Source organism: Wolffia australiana, chromosome 5, assembly GCF_029677425.1.
Source record: "Wolffia australiana isolate 7733 chromosome 5, ASM2967742v1".
Lineage (NCBI taxonomy): Eukaryota > Viridiplantae > Streptophyta > Magnoliopsida > Alismatales > Araceae > Wolffia > Wolffia australiana.
The window spans coordinates 19398799-19418984 of NC_135839.1; the positions used below are offsets into that span (position 1 = coordinate 19398799).

The 20186-nt window shown below is 41.2% G+C and overlaps 1 protein-coding gene across 2 annotated transcripts; it reads right to left on the reverse strand.

The window, feature by feature from the left end:
* Positions 1–200: 200 nt before the first annotated feature.
* On the reverse strand, positions 201–19241 carry LOC144703731 (uncharacterized). 2 transcript variants are annotated; one of them, XM_078575978.1, is made up of 22 exons: positions 18171–19240; positions 16577–16692; positions 15541–15749; positions 11934–12053; positions 11549–11677; positions 11336–11461; positions 11184–11239; positions 11010–11109; positions 10778–10895; positions 10496–10705; positions 9707–10043; positions 4516–4609; positions 4335–4443; positions 3359–3630; positions 3149–3276; positions 2833–3067; positions 2572–2760; positions 2211–2494; positions 1508–1688; positions 820–1062; positions 649–725; positions 201–578 (listed from the first exon to the last, which is right to left on the reverse strand). In XM_078575978.1, the coding sequence occupies exons 1-22, from the start codon at positions 18953–18955 to the stop codon at positions 431–433; spliced, it is 4266 nt and encodes a 1421-aa protein (XP_078432104.1). In that variant the 5' UTR covers positions 18956–19240; the 3' UTR covers positions 201–430. The 2 variants fall into 2 exon arrangements, with proteins under 2 accessions (XP_078432104.1, XP_078432105.1); XM_078575979.1 differs by lacking the exons at positions 201–578; positions 649–725; positions 820–1062 and having other exon boundaries at positions 1516–1688; positions 2162–2494; positions 18171–19241.
* Positions 19242–20186: the final 945 nt, after the last annotated feature.

The following is a 20186-nucleotide window of genomic DNA, read 5'->3' on the forward strand; positions in this document are numbered from 1 at the left end:
CTCCTTTTCTAGAAAAATACCAGGTTAAGAAGGAACAAGACAAATTTCTCATAGAAGTCATTGGAGGCTGTCATAACCAGAAACACAATAATTAAATTGGGCGGTGGGGAAAACAGTTTTTATCTTCTTTTTCTTTCCGCGAGTCAGAAAACAAAGAGAACTCACCACTAACATCCAGATTAGAAAAGAATTGGAGGGCATTTAATGAGCAAAAACTTACTTCCTCTAAAAGCTGATCAGACAAAACAGCCGCATAAAAAAGGCGGCACCGGGGTACTTTCTCACAAAGAATAAGTGGCCCAAGAAAGCCTGCCTGCCGGATATGTACAGGGCAAGAACAACAGACCTGACACCGCGTCTCGTACATTCTTCCTGCCGCTTGCCAAAAACTCCAAAAAAGACGAGTTCAACACGACAAGCCGGCTGGTTTCTAAGATTGCCAGAAGATGTCCGGGTCCTTGCTGTACAGAGAACGATCCTGTATCTCCAAATTCGCCACGTGCCAGTCGATCAGCCAAGCTTGCACGCATTTGCAGAGCAACAGAGAGCCAGGGAACAGCCACCACCCGCTCTCGTCCCTAATTTTACACATCAGTCAACGGAGGCGACAAATAGTTAAATTAGAAAACAAAGTCAACGCGCACTCACGTGTTCCAGGGCTGGAAGTTGGCATGTGTCTGGCTCAGCGGTTTGTAGTGCACAAACCCACAGATGAAGGCCACCACCTGTTTAAGTTAAGATCCCAATTATAAACCATTTGATATGTTCCGTATATTAAATATTAATGGATAGGTGAGGAATTTTATAGGAGAAACTTACTACGTTGATCAAAGATGTAAGATTCCAGAGAGCATATACGCGGGCAAGGCCCGCCGATCTTCCAGGCCCATGGCTGAAGAGAGCATTGATCCCTGCAGGAAAAGGCGAGAGTATGGCCAGGGGAAGAACAAATAGAACCAGGAACACATCTCCCAGAGAAATGGAATATAGCTGGAGCAGTGTGAGCAGAACTAAGCTGAAGTCTCCCAGAAGCACAATCGAAAGTATCAATCCTACCAGATCCTGCACAACAATTAAGATAACTCTGAGACATGCACAATGACAAGTGTTGACAAATGATAACAATTTGTCACTGTCACTATCGTTCGTGTGTGGCAATAGAGTAACAATGAAGATGACGGACATCAAATTTTGACGACGATGATGATCAGTGTGACATGATTAAATGCATTATTTTATAATTGGGAGATAATTGGATGAGAGTGATGATTAGAACACCATGATTAAATTTTCTATCTCATATTGGAAACCAACGGTTAACAATCATGATGACGTCTCTTCGAAAACAGATTACAATAGACCAATGGATGATGATGATGATGATGATCTCTTTGAAAGAGGAGGATGATATTTGTGATTATCATCTTCATCATCCATTTATAATTGGCATTATTGATGCTGAACTCTAGTAATCATCTGCAAGAAGGAATAATGGAAGGAGAATTACCTGGTGACCGATAGGCTTGGTATTATGAACCACGAGGGAGAAGGGGTAAAGCATATCTCTTTTGTGCACAAGATTGCGCACGCTGATGTCATTTAAGACTCCACCAACCCTCTTGCGGGTTACAAGGGTTTCCGTCTCCCTCAGATGATCAGATGAAACTTCTCCAGAGAAACCATGCAGGCTGCAAAATTGAGGGCAGGATGGCTGATTATATTAAAACACTAGATGAGTCCATAAAAAATAACATGGAAAATTTCAATCAATTTAACTTTCATAAATAATATCCCATTACCTTAGATGAGTTTTTGAGTTAATTTACCCACATCTAAACTTTAATTCTGACATTTGAAAGTTTTTATCGCGAAAAGAGTAAGATTCTGAGTTGACATCAGTTATTTTCTTATGTAGTAACTTATGCACAAACACAGAAATCAACATCTGCAAAAAGTGTAAATTGATTGAGAAGAAAAAGGCGATGGAGGAGTGCACAAGTATTTGGAGAAACAAATTATGCCCTGTAAGCTCCCAATTCACCAGCAAGTAAATGAACCCAAACTATAGAGCACAATAACCTTTGGTCCTAACAAGTTGGTTGTCTTGCTCTTAAATTACGTTATTTTTAGAGTCAACTCTTGTGGATAAGTAGTGAATTACCGACTTCATGATTATTCTTATCCGACAAAAATCAGGGAGCAGGAATGACCGTGGGCGTGGGCTGATCTTCATCGACCCGAGGTCACTTTCTGTCAACATTTCTCCAGAACCTGAAGCACTGACGAGGAGACCAAACTGGTTGTAACCAAACGGAGTGCACTGGAACCAGGCGAGGTCAACACGTATCCCATGCAGAGCAAGAACAGGATTTGCATGGCTCTGAAGCCAGCTGATGACTGGCAGGAATGTAAACTTTAAAAGACCATGGCGAACCAGACGCAACTGCGCATTTAGCCCGGCAACCAACCGATACCATATGGTGGGCGGGACAGCCTACAATATAGACAATAACGTTAAATAGTAAGAAACAACAATTGACGCGAGCTATAGGAGTCATTACGACACCACACCTGGCTCATGAGGCTGGTAAGAATGTTATCGCTATGAAGAGTGAAAGGAGCCATGTAAGTCCCATCTCCTCCGAAGATTATACACATAGGAAATCTTTGCTGAAGACGAGGAGGCAGATCAGGTCTTTTCTCATCCCCCCCAAGAAAGAAATCCACATGGGCCAGCATCAGATCTGGCGTGGCAGCCACCTGCAACAAGTATAACGCGGAATAAGGTACTGATCGGGTAGTTGCATTCATAAAAACAGCATCATAGATAACCTTGAGCCCCTCATAGAGAGCGCGGGAACGGCAGGAACGCAAACAGGAATGATCATACTCGGAACGAACAAATTCACGGAGCTGTTGTAGTTTCTTTTTCCGGCGCCACTGCTGCCAAGACCATGCAAGTGGATAGGCAAGTATAGAAAGAATGCTGTAGATAGACCCCTCCCACCACTGATAAGCTGCGAGGGCATTGACTTGATCCACAAATCGGTTAAAGGCATCCTCGTACCTGCAGCACCAAGGAATTAAAGACAGCTTCAAAAATAGCAATGACAGACACCAGAAACAAAAGGAAAGGATCACAACTTACACAATCTCAGATAGCTGCTTTGGGGGAGAGTGGGGAAGGTGCCAGGGCTCACTAAAAGTGTTCGGACCCATAAAATGCAGTCGGTGCACGTGGTTCTGAGATTCTTCAGCTCTGTTCGTCTCCAAAACCTGCAAGTGACAATTTGTCCCAATGTGCATGATTGCTCCTTCAACAGAATTACCCAGAAACTATTGAAGGAAGAGAGCTAACCTCATTTAATGATTCTAGAAAAGGAAAGGAATGATCTATGTGCGCGGCCTGTAATGTGGGAGGTGGAGCTGGCAGCTCATCAGTGTTGACAAACTTCATCCGAGCAACGCTAAGTACCAGTGCCAACAGAACAAGTAGGCCGCACAGGAGAAGCCCAAACAACCAGGGCCCACCAAATGTGTATATTAACTCTTCAAGGGCAGTATAACAGTGAGGCATGTGATACCTCTCGGATACGCACTTATAAGGACAAGGAGAGTCAGCCACTCCACCTGTTTATGATGGTCCTGCCTATTAGTGTGACTAGATAGAAATTTAGTATTTAGACATAAAGAATCACAGCTAATGGTAGCGTGGTGAATCATTTTATGCAATAATGAACAAAAGAGTAGAATGATAGATAGAATGAGAGGATGGCAATGACATCCCCTTTGAAAATATAAAGTTCACTTAAGAAGTTTGTAGTTAGACATCCACTGCATAAGAAAGTTAACATATTTTCTGTCATTTTCTTTTCCCACAAGAAAATGAAACTACTCTCACTCGAAACCATACCAAGCAATTAAATTTTGTACAATAGCAACGAAGACATTTTGGAGTAGGATCAAAGTATAAGTGTTTATTACACATATGATAGACCAACACAAACTTATGTCCCGTTGACTGGGTCAACAGAGAAGAGAAACGAGACCGTTATTCCACTTCAGCCTCTGGATCTTTTGAGATTGTGCCTACAATTCTATGACATGAAGAAATTCCATGTCACTTTCTGCTTGCAGAAAGCGAAGTAGAAATCTAAATGCAGAAATGAGGACACCAAGCTGAGCAAGAGTACGTAATTTCCCAAAAATTAATTTACATTAGCATCTATAAGAAGTAATATTCAAGAAATTAGACGCTCAACAGAAATCAAAAAACGCACAAACAAAAGATGAACATCATCAATCTTGGACAAATGAAATGACCCAGTCAGTACCTCTAACGTTTATATAAACAGCACGACGTGGGAGTTGATATGAAGGGCATGGGCTACAAAGTTCTGCATCAGAGCCAGTGACATTTTTGAATGTCCCCAGGGGGCATTGCTGCATTAAACACCATACTCTCAGCAACAAGTATGGAATGGTCTTTAATAAGTCTCATAATCGTGTTATCACCTCGCAGAAGATGCCATAGAGGCCCTTCGGACAGTCTTTGCCTGTCACAGTTCCATCTTCTCCAGCGAATCCCCGACCTTGTCCCAACCCACCCCTGACATAAAAAACCACACATGTATCAAACGTTGTAATGTAAAGTGATAAGGAGGATGTGAAAGGCCACTGCATAAACCATAATTTGAACAGGGAAGTTTCATTAGGGCCCTATTTATTGCACGGAGTAGATAGAATAATTTTTTTGAAGAATAATGATGAGTTCGGATTTTGATGATGCATTACAAAACAGAATGAGACTTGCGGATAGCCAAATCATTTTAACAGACTTTATGCCTAAAACTTTAGAATCCATTTGAAGTCCAAAGGAATTTAATTCATCAAAGATATTGATTCCAACAAGCTTTTCTTTAGTATTTCCAAACTCCTTATGATGCAAATGCAACATATTCAATGGCAATAATCTATTATTATGGGAGAGGAACATCCAGGCCGTCCTAAAGCCTAGGAAGCTCACTCATCATCTCTTTGAAAGTCTTCCAGATGAAGATCACCCAAGTTTTCCAAGATGGGTAACTGAAGAAGAGTTTGTCTTCGCCTGGATGCTAGATTCTATAGCATCTGAACAGCTTACCAGTCTCTCTTCCTATGATACAGCTAAGGAATTGTGGGAAGCAATTCACCGAAATCACTCCAAGAGGGGAGACAAGGCGAAAATACTGGATCTCATTGTACAAGCATATACTCTCAAGCAAGAAGATATGGATGTCCTAACTTATTCAAACAAGTTAAGGGCAATCCATAATGAGTTGGACCACTGCCGACCACCTTCTATTGATCCAATCGCCAGAGCTCATCAGGCTACTGATCGATTGTGTCAACTCTTACAAGGACTCAGACCTGAATTCGAGCTCATAAGGAGTCAACTATACAACAGGGAGGAAGAGCCTACGTTCGACCAGGCAGTTTCCAAAGCCATGCAAGAAGAGAGTCGCTTAAAGGCAAACCGTGGTGTCATCGAGAACACTGCATATGCTACTAAAGGCCAACATACTCCTTGCCCAACTGGGACTGAAAAGGTCAACCAAGAAGATCTGGTCTGCACCTACTGCAAGAAAAGGGGCCACACTAGAGATAAATGTTGGAAGCTTCATGGAAAACCTCCACACATTGCCAGAGCCCACTTAGCACAGCAAGAAGCAGCAGACTCAAACAACCTCCCTTCAGCCCAAGACCTCCAAAAGATGATCCAAGAATTTCAAGCTATGAAGTCAATCATCTCAGGAGGTGCAGTCATTGGATCCACATCCATGGCTAATACTGGTAAAGAGGAAATACTTACCCATATTACATTGTTTACTAGGAATCCAGAAAAGGCCTGGATCCTAGATTCAGGAGCAACAGACCATATGTCATCAAGAAGAGAAATCTTCACGACATATGAAAAAATTGCTCCTGGAAAACACGTTCAAACTGCTGATGGTACCCTACTTCAAGTAGAAGGCATTGGTAGTGTGAACATCCAACCCATTGGTGAGATAACCGATGTGTTACATGTCCCAAGATAAGGGAATATAATATACTGTTTGATAATTTGGATGCCTATTTATGTCATAAGGATCAAGGGTGGAAGATTGGAGTAGCTAAAGTTCAAAACGGCCTCTACTATCTACCCTGGACATTACCTAGCACCCTGATGAAAGACAACCCCAAGGTGGCAGCAGTAGCACCCCGAGACTCTATCATGGAGATTCATCAAAGGATGGGTCATCCCTCCTTCCATCTTCTAAAACGCATGTACCCACACTTATGTGAACATATTTCAGTGGAACATATCATTTGTGAATCTTGTCAATTAGGGAAATTCAAGAGGGTTCCTTACCCACCGAGTGAAACCAGAATGACCAAACCATTTCAGAATATCCATTGTGATGTATGGGGACCATCCCCACACATCGATATACTGGGACATCGTTACTTTCTTGTGTGCACTGATGGCTTCAGTAGATATAGTTGGGTATTCTTACTCAAAAATAAGACTGAAGTTAGTCAGAACCTAAAGGGACTGTGTAACCTTATCCGTAGACAGTTTGGTGATCCAGTTCAAGGAGTCAGGACTGACAATGCCAAGTATTTCCTTAATAACGAGCTTAGGGAATTTTTCAGATCCGAAGGGATAAGACATGAAACTTCATGTGCTTATGCCCCACAGCAAAATGGTCTTGCCGAAAGGAAAATAGGGGATATCGTAGATAAGAGGAGAACTCTCCTTATTCATGGAAATGTCCCTGCAAACCTGTGGGGGTTTGCTGTAATGACATCCACTCACCTCATAAATAGACTACCCTCAAAAACTCTAGCATTCAAAAGCCCTCTAGAGTTACTGGAAAACCACTATCCAACGGAAAAACTGAAAACTGGTTTACCCGTAAAGATTTTTGGATGTGTTGGCTATGTATATAACCATACATATAAACACAACAAATGGTCTACAAAAAGACTTAAATGCATCTTTGTTGGATATTCTGTTACCCAGAAAGGATACAAGATGTATCATCCCATTACTAGGAAATATATGGTCACCAAAGATGTAGTATTTGATGAAAAACTACTTTACTACAAGCCAAGGGGTACTGAGAGTCATAAAGACACACATCACCTACTTATGAGTGAAGATGATAGTCTCTCCCTGGAAAATAATGGAATCCAACCTGATCAGGCGACTTCCCCTACTCCTGCAATGGAGTTACCTACTTTCATAACTGAGAATGAGGAAGAACCACCCTGCAATGATCCAGGCATTTCCAGGAGAACACATGACTTATCTGAACCCCATTTTGTATCTCCATACCCAAAATATTATAAGAGGAAGAGAAAGGAAAATAACAAAGGGATCTCGGATTTGGGTGAAGGGGGAGAAATTTCGACTCAAGGGGGAGAAATGACATGTGTAGAAAATCTTGGAGAGAATGATTGGCCAATCGCAGTAAGAAAAGCAACTAGGAACTGTGCGAAACCAATTCCTTATTCAATACTCAATTACCTAAACTATCAAAAGGTATCACCTAGTTACAAGGTTTTTCTCACCAAAATCCAAGATATACCTATTCCAAAATCTCCACAGGAAGCTATGAAGAATGTCAGATGGAAAGAAGCAATGGACGAGGAAATGAATGCACTAATACAGAACAATACATGGGAACTTGTGGACCGACCCAGGGATAAAAGAACGGTAGGGTGTAAATGGGTCTTTACACTCAAATGCAGGTCAGATGGCAGTCTTGAAAGATATAAGGCTAGACTTGTAGCTAGGGGATATACTCAAACCTATGGAATCGACTATCAGGAGACATTTGCTCCTGTAGCAAAAATGAACACCATCAGAATCTTAATATCACTAGCAGTCAATCTAGACTGGCCTCTAAATCAGTATGATATAAAAAATGCTTTCCTTCATGGCGACCTAAAGGAAGAAATCTACATGGATGTTCCACCAGGCTATGAAGGGAAAACAAGTCAAGGCAAGGTATGTAGACTAAGAAAGGCCCTGTATGGATTAAAGCAATCGCCTAGAGCATGGTTTGGAAGATTTACCCAAACCATGAAGAATCTTGGATATAAGCAATGTAATGGGGAACACACCATGTTCCTTAAGGAAACATCTCACAGAATGATAACAATCTTGATAGTATATGTGGATGATATCATAATTACAGGAAACAACCTAGAAGAAATGAAAATTCTCGAACAGCACCTGGATGAAAACTTCCAAGTTAAACAATTGGGGCCCCTAAAGTATTTCTTAGGAATAGAGTTTGCATGCTCAAGCAAAGGAATTCTGATGACACAGCAAAAATACATTCTAGAACTATTAGAAGAAACAAAGCATATCAATTGCCACATAAATGAAACACCAATTGAAGTCAATCATAAATTAACTATCAATGAGGATGAACCTAGAGTAGATGTTAACTCATATCAAAGTATTGTTGGAAAACTCTTATATCTGTCACATACCAGACCAGATATTTGTTATGCAGTAAATGTCTTAAGTCAATTTATGCACTCACCCAGAAACTCTCATTTTCAAGCTGTAAATAGAATTCTCAGGTACCTAAAGAGAACTCCAGGACTGGGCATCGCCTACCGGAAAACAGGTAAAATTGGCCTTACTTTATACACTGATTCTGACTATGCGGGGTCTCGTCTTGATTACAGGTCAACTACTGGGTATTGTACAATACTTGGAGGAAACCTGGTGACTTGGAGAAGCAAAGTGTTGTATCCAAGTCAAGTACGGAAGCTGAATTTCGTGCTATGTCAAAAGGGATTGACGAAGTCATGTGGATTAAACATATGCTGGACGATCTGAAGATCAACTATATAAGCCCAATTGTCATCCGCTGCGACAACAAATCTGCAATTAGTATAGCACATGACCCAGTTGATCACGACAAGATGAAGCATGTCAACATCGACCATTTCTATATTCAAGATCACTTGGAACGAGGGATACTAAAGACAGAGCATGTCAAGTCTGAAGAGCAATGCGCAGACATCTTCACAAAGGGTCTGCCTACCAAGAGTCTTCAACATTTGATATCCAAGCTTGGAATGGCAAATATCCATTCCTACACTTGAGGGGGAGTGTTAAATGTAAAGGCGGATCTATAAGCCCAAGAATGTTTATTTTTATTTTTCTTATCGGATCCAGGCAGATCCAGTAGCGGGTCCGGGTAGACCCATTACCCGAATCCTTATCGGATTCGGGTAAGTTATAACGGCTATTTTTATAGCCGTTATAACACTAGCCGTTATTAACGGCTAGTTAATTCTCCTATAAAAGGAGAGGTGAAATAGATTGATTTTCTTCCTTGTCTCTTCTCCCTTCTCTCTGACTATTATCTCTACATCCCCACTGGGCAAGGAGTCAAGTCGACAAAAACATGAAATACTACAAAACGTTGTCCCTGCGATGATAAAAATGTTGTCGTTTAACCCTAAAGCTCAACAGTTAATAGAGAAAGTCATTACAAAAATGACTAAACAAAGACCAAGAACATAAAACTAAGGGAAAAACAGATTGAAAAGGGAACACTTAACCTCTAAGTAACTTTAAAATTCATTAGCAACCCACAAGAACAAGTATCAAAGTAATGCATCACAGTTATCTTGGAATCCAAGAAAAATTACAAACCTTATATTTATGGCTCCATTCACCGTTGCAACTGGAATATACTCGTCGCCTGTGGCAATATCTGACCAATGAAAGTGAATTCTTCCACCACCCCCACCCCCACCACCAGCATGACTGCCATATCCACCAACACTTGAAATAGTAGAAGAATTTGAAAGCAGAAAAGTGTGCAGGAACAAAAGAATTGTTCCCCCAGATCCACCACCGATTCCCCCACTAGCGCCCTCGAGTACTCCATACAATCTATTTCCAAAACTTGCTCTCAAACTTTCTCCATCAGCCTCAATGGAGCCATAGACAGTCAAGCTAGATATAGAATACAGCAACGATCCCATCACTGCAAATCAAAGGAGGTTTTATTTCAGACACTGTAAGAAGAATAAAAAAAAAAGAATGATTATGAAGTGTGGTTTGTTTTTCAATAAAATTTGATTTTTTTCACAGTTCTTTCCATTTCCCTATAGTTTTTATTTCTCAGAAGTAATCACAAAGTTTCTCTGCAGTTATGAGATACAGTTTTTTTTTTGTTTTCAGCTTGAGCACCTTCTTAAGCGCAATTTTATTGATCTTAATTCCAAGTCAACATATGTCAGAGAGCTGATGACTTCTCAAAGCTCTGATGGTTGAAGTATTTCTCTCTATCACGTTTCAGAAGAGAGTGTAGTATTTTAATTTCAATGAAGTATCTATCCATGAAAGGCCCAGATCAGGTGTCTTAATCGTTTTCACACAATGGCTATTTAACAAGCAACAATTTTATTGCCTGGTTGCAGAAGATATGTGTCGTACCTATAATGCCCCCGCCAGCGGTTGACGAGCCCAAGGTTTCATCCCCGCTTCCGCTTCCAAGCTCACATGGTAAATACGCACTACCATACTTAACTCCACCTTCTACAAAAGATTCATTAAAGAAACCATCTCCGCCATTTCCACCATGACCCCCACCTCCACCGAGACCATTACTCAGGACCTTTCCTTTTCCAAGACCACCCCGGCAACCTGTGCATGGCTATGCATGAATACGCAACTAACCCTCATAATCAAGACAATTCTAACAAGAAAGGTTCATACCAAGACCAGAAGCGCTAATTACCCCTGATGGTTGCACAACAACGGATCTTGTTCGATGGAAATGGATGACATTTCCTTGTAAAATACCAGAAATAGTAATATCCTCTACTCGGCAAATCTGAAAACATTTCAGAGATTGAATAGCTCAACATCCACGAGTGAAAATGTGATCAGTAATAATTATATAAATACAAAAAAAACGGATTAAAAATGACAAATGAAAATACGGCACCTGCAGAGTGAAGGCAAGCGATGCATTCACATTGCAGTCCTCTGGGGGATGGAGAACTTCAGTGGGGCATTCTTCAACATCGCAACTCAATTTAGGAGCCCTAAAATGTAAATTAATCCATAACCAACTATCCCTCTCGGAAAGGAAGAACTAAAACCTTATCAATTGACTCACAACTCATGGCTTGTTGCATTCTCCAAAGGACCACGCAGAGTGGATCCAGGACCAAGCTATAAAGGGGGACCAGAAATACACAAAGAAATGATCATCCACGGGTACAAGGCATAGCGAACTATATGGAGATAATAATCAACTACATGGGTTACCTGAATACTGTAAAACAGAGAAAGAACCAAGCGCTGCGCTTCAATCACATCTCCAGATCCAGAAAGATTAAGAAGTCCTTGTCCATGGATTCCCAAAAAGGAGTTTGAATGTATCACTGAGGCCTCCTGCTTGGAAAATACAGTGACATAACGCCAGTATTGAGTTGAAATGTTGGAGCATCAACTATCAACTAGACAAATACAATATCATACCCTCAGAACAATCAAGTTGCTGGCTTCAAGCAAGGATGTGGCAACTATTGCATCCCCTCCGCCATTTATGAACAATTTAGAATTCCACATTAGAAGCATTTTTACAGACATCCGGAGAGCACCATTCACCTGTATTTGAGTAAAAACACAAAAGACTTGAGGCCTCAGAAAACATATCTTCTAACCTTTCTATTTCATTTAATTTTGGGGAATAAATAAGTGGAAAGGATAACACGGATGTAAAAAGCACGAGGATAAAAAGTCACCCAAACAACCATGGAAAAAATGAATTTGGGATGTAATATCAGGTTGGGAATCCCCTGAACGGCACCTATTTTAGCTTCATCAAACATGAGAATGAAATGACACGAACCAAGCACATTACCCTGATTATGGAGTCACTCATTAGAAGCTCCTCCGCCATCAGCTCAAATTCAGAATAGGGATAACGTACAAGGCCAAAGCTTAAAACGCTGCTTTGTAGCAAACTAAATTGCCCTTGAACCTGCCAAAAATCATGAAAAAGGTAACTTCGAGACAGGAAACATATGACATAAGATGTTTAAAACCATGTGATCTATAACAAAAGTTGAGATTTACAGTTGAAGCTGAAAAAACTGAGGAAATTAAGATCATAAGTAACCAACTGAGGGGAAAGCAAACCAGAGGATTAGAGAAATAGGATCCCGTCCCAGTGATGGAATGATAGGCATCAGACTATTGAATCATGAACGGTAATGAGAGAGAGAAAGATCCAGCAGGCTGGACAAGTGGACAGCTTTAAGTACCAGCTTCAGAAACACGAGTTACAAGGTCCGTGTCAGAAATGACTTACAAAACTCCAAGGGTTCTCAATTCTTTACATTGTAAGGAGGGCCACCAGAACACTGTCAGCAATGAGCTTTCTCTGTTCAGACAGTGGTTATTTCTGTGCTCCATGTTTACATTAGACTGGCAGGATTTCAGCACCTTATGGCAGGAGCTTGCCACTGATGCTGGGTTGCACAAGCACGTGCAGGAGCTCCATCTAGACGGGCTATGTCATCAGGGAGGGGTTTCTCATGTTTCAACGGCAAGCTGTCCTGCTTCCTTCGTCAACTCTCTGCCCGTGCATCCACAGGGAGTTCCATGGACACATATCACAGCATCAGAGGTTGAAATACAAACGACAAGAGGTACAACAGTCGGCACCACATTTGCTGAAATAAAAATCGTCACATCATTCTACTGTGTATCACCCGCAGCTGCTGCCTATCCCCACTACATTTGAGAAGAAATTTCACCGAATTTCGTGAAAAGGCCTCCTCGCTCTGGCAGTTCTAATGACATCATGGTCATGATTGAACGCCTAAGGACATATAGTCACTATATTTGTCATTCGCCACAGTATTATCTACAACAGACATCACGGACATCTTTATCCAGGACACAATCCACCGTGAAATTTCAAACACTGTAGCGTCTGACCAGGGTAGCATGTTCATAGAGACTTTCAAAACAAGCAGTAGTGCCAGCAAGGAACACGGCTCTGGATGAGTTCTGTCTATCAACCAAAATTCAGCCTCTCCAAGTTAAAGCTTGCTTCCCAGAATTCCAACATGACGAGAACTTTGCTCTCCGACAGGAGACCTCTGTAGGACACTGACCTGGGCATATGGTAGGCAAGCATCGGGCAAGGTCATGTATTGTTGAAAGCTGTTCCACTACTGGCTATTGTGCATTTATCGGAAGAAGTTTCGTAACTTGGAGAAGTAAGAAACAGGAGATAGTGTCCCACTCCAGTGCAGAAGCAGAGTATAGAACAATGGTGAGAGGAGTATGCAAAGCTCTGTGAATTCAAGAAATACTTCAGGAATTTGGCCTTCATATTAACCGGAGTATAATTTTTTATTGTGAAAACAAGTCAGTTAATAGCTATAGCACAAAATCCTGTCCCACATTATCAGACCAAGCACATTCAACTGAAAAAGCACTGTGTGAAACTGAGCCAGGCATCATTAATCCAGTGTTTGTGGGATCCGCAGTGCAGACTTCAGATATTTTGACCTAAGGGCCACCAGGACCACTGTTCCAGCAGTTGGTCAACTTGTTGGCCATGATCTACAGTCAAACCCAACTTGAGGGGGAGTGTTGATTAGAGACTGCCACTACAAGTGGCCCATCCAGTTTGTTATTTATTTCTTTAAGGCGCTTTTTTGAAAACAACTCTTTAAAGTGTTGTGTGTGGGCCACGGTTATAGGTGGCTCACATGTGATAAGCAACAAACCAGGACTTACCAAACAAAGCGACAGAGGGAAAATAGCATCACACGAGCCAACTGAGCATCACGTGGGAATAACATAATAAGAGCGGGAAGGCAAGAAGAATCAATATAACAGAAAAGGGCGAGCTAAGGAAGAGGCATTGAGAAGTTATTATCGGAAGCTCAGAGCGACTTGAGATCCTCCTGGCACAGGCTGTTGGCCGATTCGTTTGACAGTGTCTACTTCCTTCCTCCTTCCAGGGAGTTCATTATATTGTTTCACATTTGATTTACCAAGAAACACTGTATCTCGTTTCCAGTTGTTGGTCGCTTGCGGATCTGGGGTTATTGTTCATCTCTTGTCGAAAGGATTTACCTGAACGATCAGTCAATCTAATTCTCATCGTGCACTGATAGCATTATCTCTATTGCGATTAGTTCAGCTGTTATTAGTGATCTCGCTACTTGGATCTTGATATAACTGATATTTGGTGAGAAGGTATTATCAGTACCTTAACAACATGTTAGTGGATCACGTGACTTATTCTAGGAAGTGGGGTCCACATACTATTGTCTATTGGCTAGTATCTAAGCCAGTTCTGAAGTAATGAAATGTGACTTTTGGCTTATTCAAACCCTAGCCGTCAGCCTCTTGTTTGTTGCCACCAGAATGCAGAGCATCAAAGAGAGAAAACCAAGGTCTGAATGGTTTTATCAAGGGAGTTAAATGTAAAATTGGTATAGCCTATCTACCGATTCAAGGCATATAGAATCAACTGAAAAATGAGCTATACAACTGATTTTCCAGGGTTTATTCCCTTGCTCCCGGGGCGGTGGGCTCCTTCCGTCACCCTGTATCATACAAAAATTAAACACTGGGGAACCTCTTGAATCTCTAGCCCTTGCATTTCCATAACCCAGTGATACACACTTCATAAATCAAGCCCAAACGATGAATCTGGAATGATTCTTCAATTGCAATTCCTCACGTAGAGTAGTGAATGCTAAAATCAAGAAAAACACTGAAGAAGAAAGAATATTTCCAAAAAAAGAAGAAAGAAAGAAAGATAGATTGAGAAGTGATATCCCCTCAGGTCAATCCTCTCTTCCCCCAGCTGCGGACGTCTGCTGCTCTGGCCTCCGGTCTCTCCAATCGTCCTGCTGTTGAAACCAACAGAAGTCTCACGTTTCCCGCTGAGTTTCCCCCTTTAAATGGCCTCTCATCTGCAGGCCCCACATGCAGCTCCAGCTGATTTTCGTTGTCTTTTGAGTCATTTCTGACATGTCCGTGGGAAGAATGTCTCACACTGCCGACATATTCCTCTCCTGGTGAGGTTCACCCCCAGCCAGGAGCACTCACCCTTTTCCTCTCACCTTTGTTTTCTCTAGTTGATCTATCAGTGAACGTTCAGTCTGTTTTTCAGGAAGAGTTCCAGCCATTGACATTCTATAGATGTACAACAGTGATGCAAAAAAACAATCGGAGATCCAGGTCAAATCAAAACAAAATCAGTGAGGCCAGGAACCGAGAAGTATAAAAAGGATTTAAGTTTTCTATTTGTCGCTACTACAAAGAGTTTCATAGGGAACATAATACGGATTTCATTGGGTCTTTGTTATGCCAAGCAACTGCAAAGTGACTCCTACAGCAATTCAACACTTTTCAACAGGGTAAAACACTTGGACAAAAGTATATCAGAAACAACTAAAAACAGAATGGTATACATCAGATAGGAGGCAGTAACTCACCTGCACACGACTCCACAAGAGAGGAACTACAACTTTTGCGGAGTTCCTGATAATTATGTTTGTCCATAAAGGTTGAAACGGAAACTCTAGAAGAAGTGTATCAGTTTGTGTAGAGGAGTTGCAATTGTCTACAATGAGGCTGCGTGAGACAGCATCATAAAATGTCCCCGCAGCACCATTATTGTCCTCACAGCCAAGGCTCTCGCCCCCTAGAGTGAGAGAAATAGAGAAACAATAAGTAAAAATATCGAAGTTTGTTGGTCTCCTTATATCAAGTATAGCAAATAGAGAAACAATGAACAAAGGAAACTAAATGGTAGATAGTTGTCTTTCCCCCAGCGTCTCATGGAAGCCATTTCTTTCTTCCAAAACTTACCCCAGGGCAGAACTGCAATGATGGGGCTCTCAACAATAATAACAAACCGTGCCATTCTCTCTTAATTAAATTCGAAAAGTAAATCAAATTGCATAAATTTAACCGTCAATGCCATAGTTATTTTCTAATTTTCTTGTAGGAGAGAAATAATCCATCTTACTTTTATAAAACCAATCCAACATTTTTTGGATTGAAGGGACTTCCCCTCAAAGCATGCGAGGCAGGAAATTGTTGAACTTGGTATTAAAAACAGTTGATAAGAGCAGAAAAAGTTATAAGAACCAGGGTGCTTTTATTGCGGATTGAGGAGAACGGGTGGTAAGATTGTCGCCACGAACTCAGAGAGAAAGAGAGAGGGTAAGTGCCAGAAAGATCATCGGCAGAGGGAAGAAAGCAGCGGGAAAAGCGTCATTGGAGATTTGGGGACCATTGAATTCCATATACTTCTTGACTGCCCCCAAATAAGATGGGCTGCCTTATTTATAGAGGATATGTAGAGTTGAAATAACGAAAATACCCCTTCCAGGTAAAATGACAGGAATTTCCTAGATACGATAGGGATCGTATGAGAAACTATGTAAAAAAATACATACAACAAAATTAACGCCATACTGATCTTGCCCAACAGTTGAGAGAAACTTCAAACGACTATGAACCCACCTTGCACAAATATCTTTGGATCATTATGCCTGCTGTACACGTGCAATGAAACTCTCCCTCCACCACCTCCACCATATCCGCTGCCTCCAGAAGCACTGATATTTCCAACTCCATTCCTTTACGAGAGCAAAAAAGTGAAAATAAGATGAATAAGATGAGCTCCAAATTAAGAGTTTTCAATAGAAATCGTCATAAAATAGACTAATCATTACGGGTTCAAAATACCGAAAACCTAAATGCGCTCATTTATGGACAAGAAGATATCAAACGGATCAAGGTCATTCGATAAAATAATCCAGTTTAACAAGCCATAGATCGATTTTTGTGTCATCCGTCCTATCTAAAAACATTATTAGAAGATTCCGGAAGACAGGATGGCTAAACCCATCCACCGAATAAATTTTCAAATCAAATTTTGGCGGAGATCAACATTGTGGGAACCAACAGAAGAGGAATTATGATAAAAGGAGCTCACTACAGACAGATTCGTATGCCGAATTTCACACAAATCTCCTTATTTAAAAATACTGGAAGACAGGGGGACTAATAACTACACCCATAACCTAACTACCTGATAATGTTCAAAACCAAAATTAGGCAAGGGGTGATTTAAGTGTTATCAAAATGCGGCGAACAAATAATTACTTTCCATAGCCAACACTTCCACTTTTTCAGACTCATCATTGTACTTGAATCTAGTTAAAAAGGTTTAACTGGCTGTAAAACAGAATTTACTACAATTTTAAGACATTTTCAGGTAATAAATGTGATGCCTTCTATGCCACAGAAACTATCACACTGAAGGAATTAGTAACTTTCCGCCAGAATACAATGTGCTTTACAACACTGAAGGCAAGGATCGCTTAGTTTTTACTGGTATACCCATAATGACCTTGCATTATGATCATTGGACCCTAAAAACGAAAATTTTACCCCAGAGAGTTTCATTTATTTTATACCGAATGTTAATGTACCTAAAAAGTAAGTGGAGTTGAACCGTTAATCCATACCTATGTAGGCTACTCTGATATTCAAACTCTATGGAGATTGATTAGTACAAGCCGCCTCCTTTCTTCTTTTAATTGTCCTTATCGTCCATTTTAATTGTCCGCATAGAGTTGATATTCTTCCCCCAAAACAAATAACTTCATTGATAAAGTTTTCAATACCTTTCTTTGATTCCAAAAATAATATATTACCAAACATGGGTGCACAAAGATACATGATGAAAGAATTAAACTCGTAAAATTCTCTTGAACACTGCATATGGATTAACGTTCATGCTTTTCTTACGAAAGTGATTAACGTTCATGTTGGATAATAAAACTTCACACCACAAGTCATCGCCGAATCATTAACAGGATGATTGCGATGAAAAAGAAGACATGACATCAGGAATACCATGCATACAGGACATTCTCACTTATCTTGAAACTACTACAAATAAAATCTCCCTACATGTAATGTATCGTAAATTACTGATTAGGTCTGGGTTGTTTCCGCTTCTTTGTAAACTAACAGATGGGCAATCGACCAAGTTTATAACCATGAATAAGAATCAATCCAAAGAAATCAAACGAACAAAACAACTCACATTTTAAGAGCCAAGATGTAAACGCTCCCGCCTGAGCCTCCACCGCCTTTAAGCCCGCCATCTCCACCATTACAAGCGAGAAGACCATCCACCTGAACGAACCCAGTGACATTAAACTTGATACATCCTCCTCCTCCACCCCCATAGTCTTTCTCCCTGCTCGTCGTCCCTCCTCTGCTACCATAGCTGTCAGGCTGCATCAAGGTCGACCAAGAATAAGCATCACCACCCCAAGAATCTTCCGGGGCTTGCCCCTCTTTCCTGTAACAGCTCGCCCCTCTGCCACCATGGCCGCCCCCATCTCCATGAATCCCGCTAGGCCTTCCACTCGTCTGCGAAGGAGGTTCTCCTCCTAAAGCCGTCGTATTCACCACAGAACCTTCGGCTAAGCTGATATTGCTCGCCCGAACGTCGACCCTTCCCGCCTCAATCACAGACTTGTTCCCCAGCTTCAACTCCCCGAGAAGATCAAACACTATTGAGCAACCAGGCTGGGAGCACCGCAGACCGACGCCGGGGAAAAACACAAGACTGCCCTTCCCTTCGATGTACAAATCCTCGGAGACCGACAGATCCTCATTTAGCTGACAGACGGTGTCCAAAGAACCAACGCCGTGCAAATCCTCTTCGCACGACAGCGAAGACGGTTCCGGAGGTTGCGACGGCGCGGAAGACGGTTCTCGAACCAAATACAACGGCAAAATATCGCAATCGACTCGGACGAAATCGAAGAGCGCGAACAAAACGAGCAGGAATCGAGCGAGAGTTGCTACGGCCACCGCCATTTCATCGGTCAACACAAAACTCTGCTTGAATCTTAATGGCCGCCATCAATCAGCAGATTTTGCTTGAATCTTGATCGCCGCCATCAATCAACCGATTTTGCTTGAATCTTGATCGCCGTCATCAATCAACAGGTTTTGCTTGAATCTTGATTTCCGCCATCAAACAACAGATTTTGCATGAATCTTGATTTCCGCCATCAATCGCCGATCCGCACGCGCATCTCTCCCCCAAATTCAGAGAACGGCGATGAACAGAGAAAAAGTTGGAGCAGTTGAATACAACTGTACAAGAACAAGCAGAAGGAATAAGAAAGGAGGCGTTATGGGGCTACTTTAGTAATTTCATAAAGTAGAGGGCTTCTTTAAATAGCACGAAAAGGGGGAAAACGTGGCTTGATTGTACCCGTCCGATTAGAGTGAGATATCCGGTAGCGTCGGACACGTGGAGGGAGTTGCCCTATTCCCGCCTAGAAATGACGTGGAAAATGGTTGTTAATGAGAAATGAATTGTTTGACCGTTTATCAGAAAATCATGGTTGGAAGTGAATGGGCGGCGTCTTATCAGCAAAAAGAAATCATTCTTTACACGTAGAGGAAGATCAATGAAGATTGTAACTGCTGTTATTATAGTCCTTTTGCTGTAATATTAAAGGTTATACCAAGTCTATTTTTATTTTTTTTACCCCATCTTTTACCATGTCTTGCTAGTGGCCAGTTTAGTACCGGGCCTATGCTTACGTCGTCACTTATAAGGTTTTTTGGATGTTCTGCCTTGATCTTGGAGTAGTTTATCATCCCTCCTCGTAGTTGTATCAGCCGTCCCATTCTTTTAAAAGTTGGTTTGGAGTTTTTATGCTGTCCTATTTGATCTGCCCAAGCTGAAAATTGGAGAATTAAGGGTAATGCAAAATGAAGAATGAGAACTTAAATCTGCTGTAACAAGAGTCTCTTCTGTTCCATTTTCTGATGCATTGAAATTTTCTTAAACTAAAGTTCACTGCAATATGGAAAACATATTTTTTAATCAACTATCAAAATGGAATCCTTCATATGCTATGTTTTTGAAAAATCTGTCCTCACCTAGTCAGAGAATTGGGACAGCGAATATATAAAATCATGCACTAAATGTTAGACAAGTTGCATATATGCTTTAGAACGAGTGAACATGCATTACATTCCAGTTAGTGTAATAAAAAAATTCAGAGCAAAAAGTTCAGTATATCCAATAATT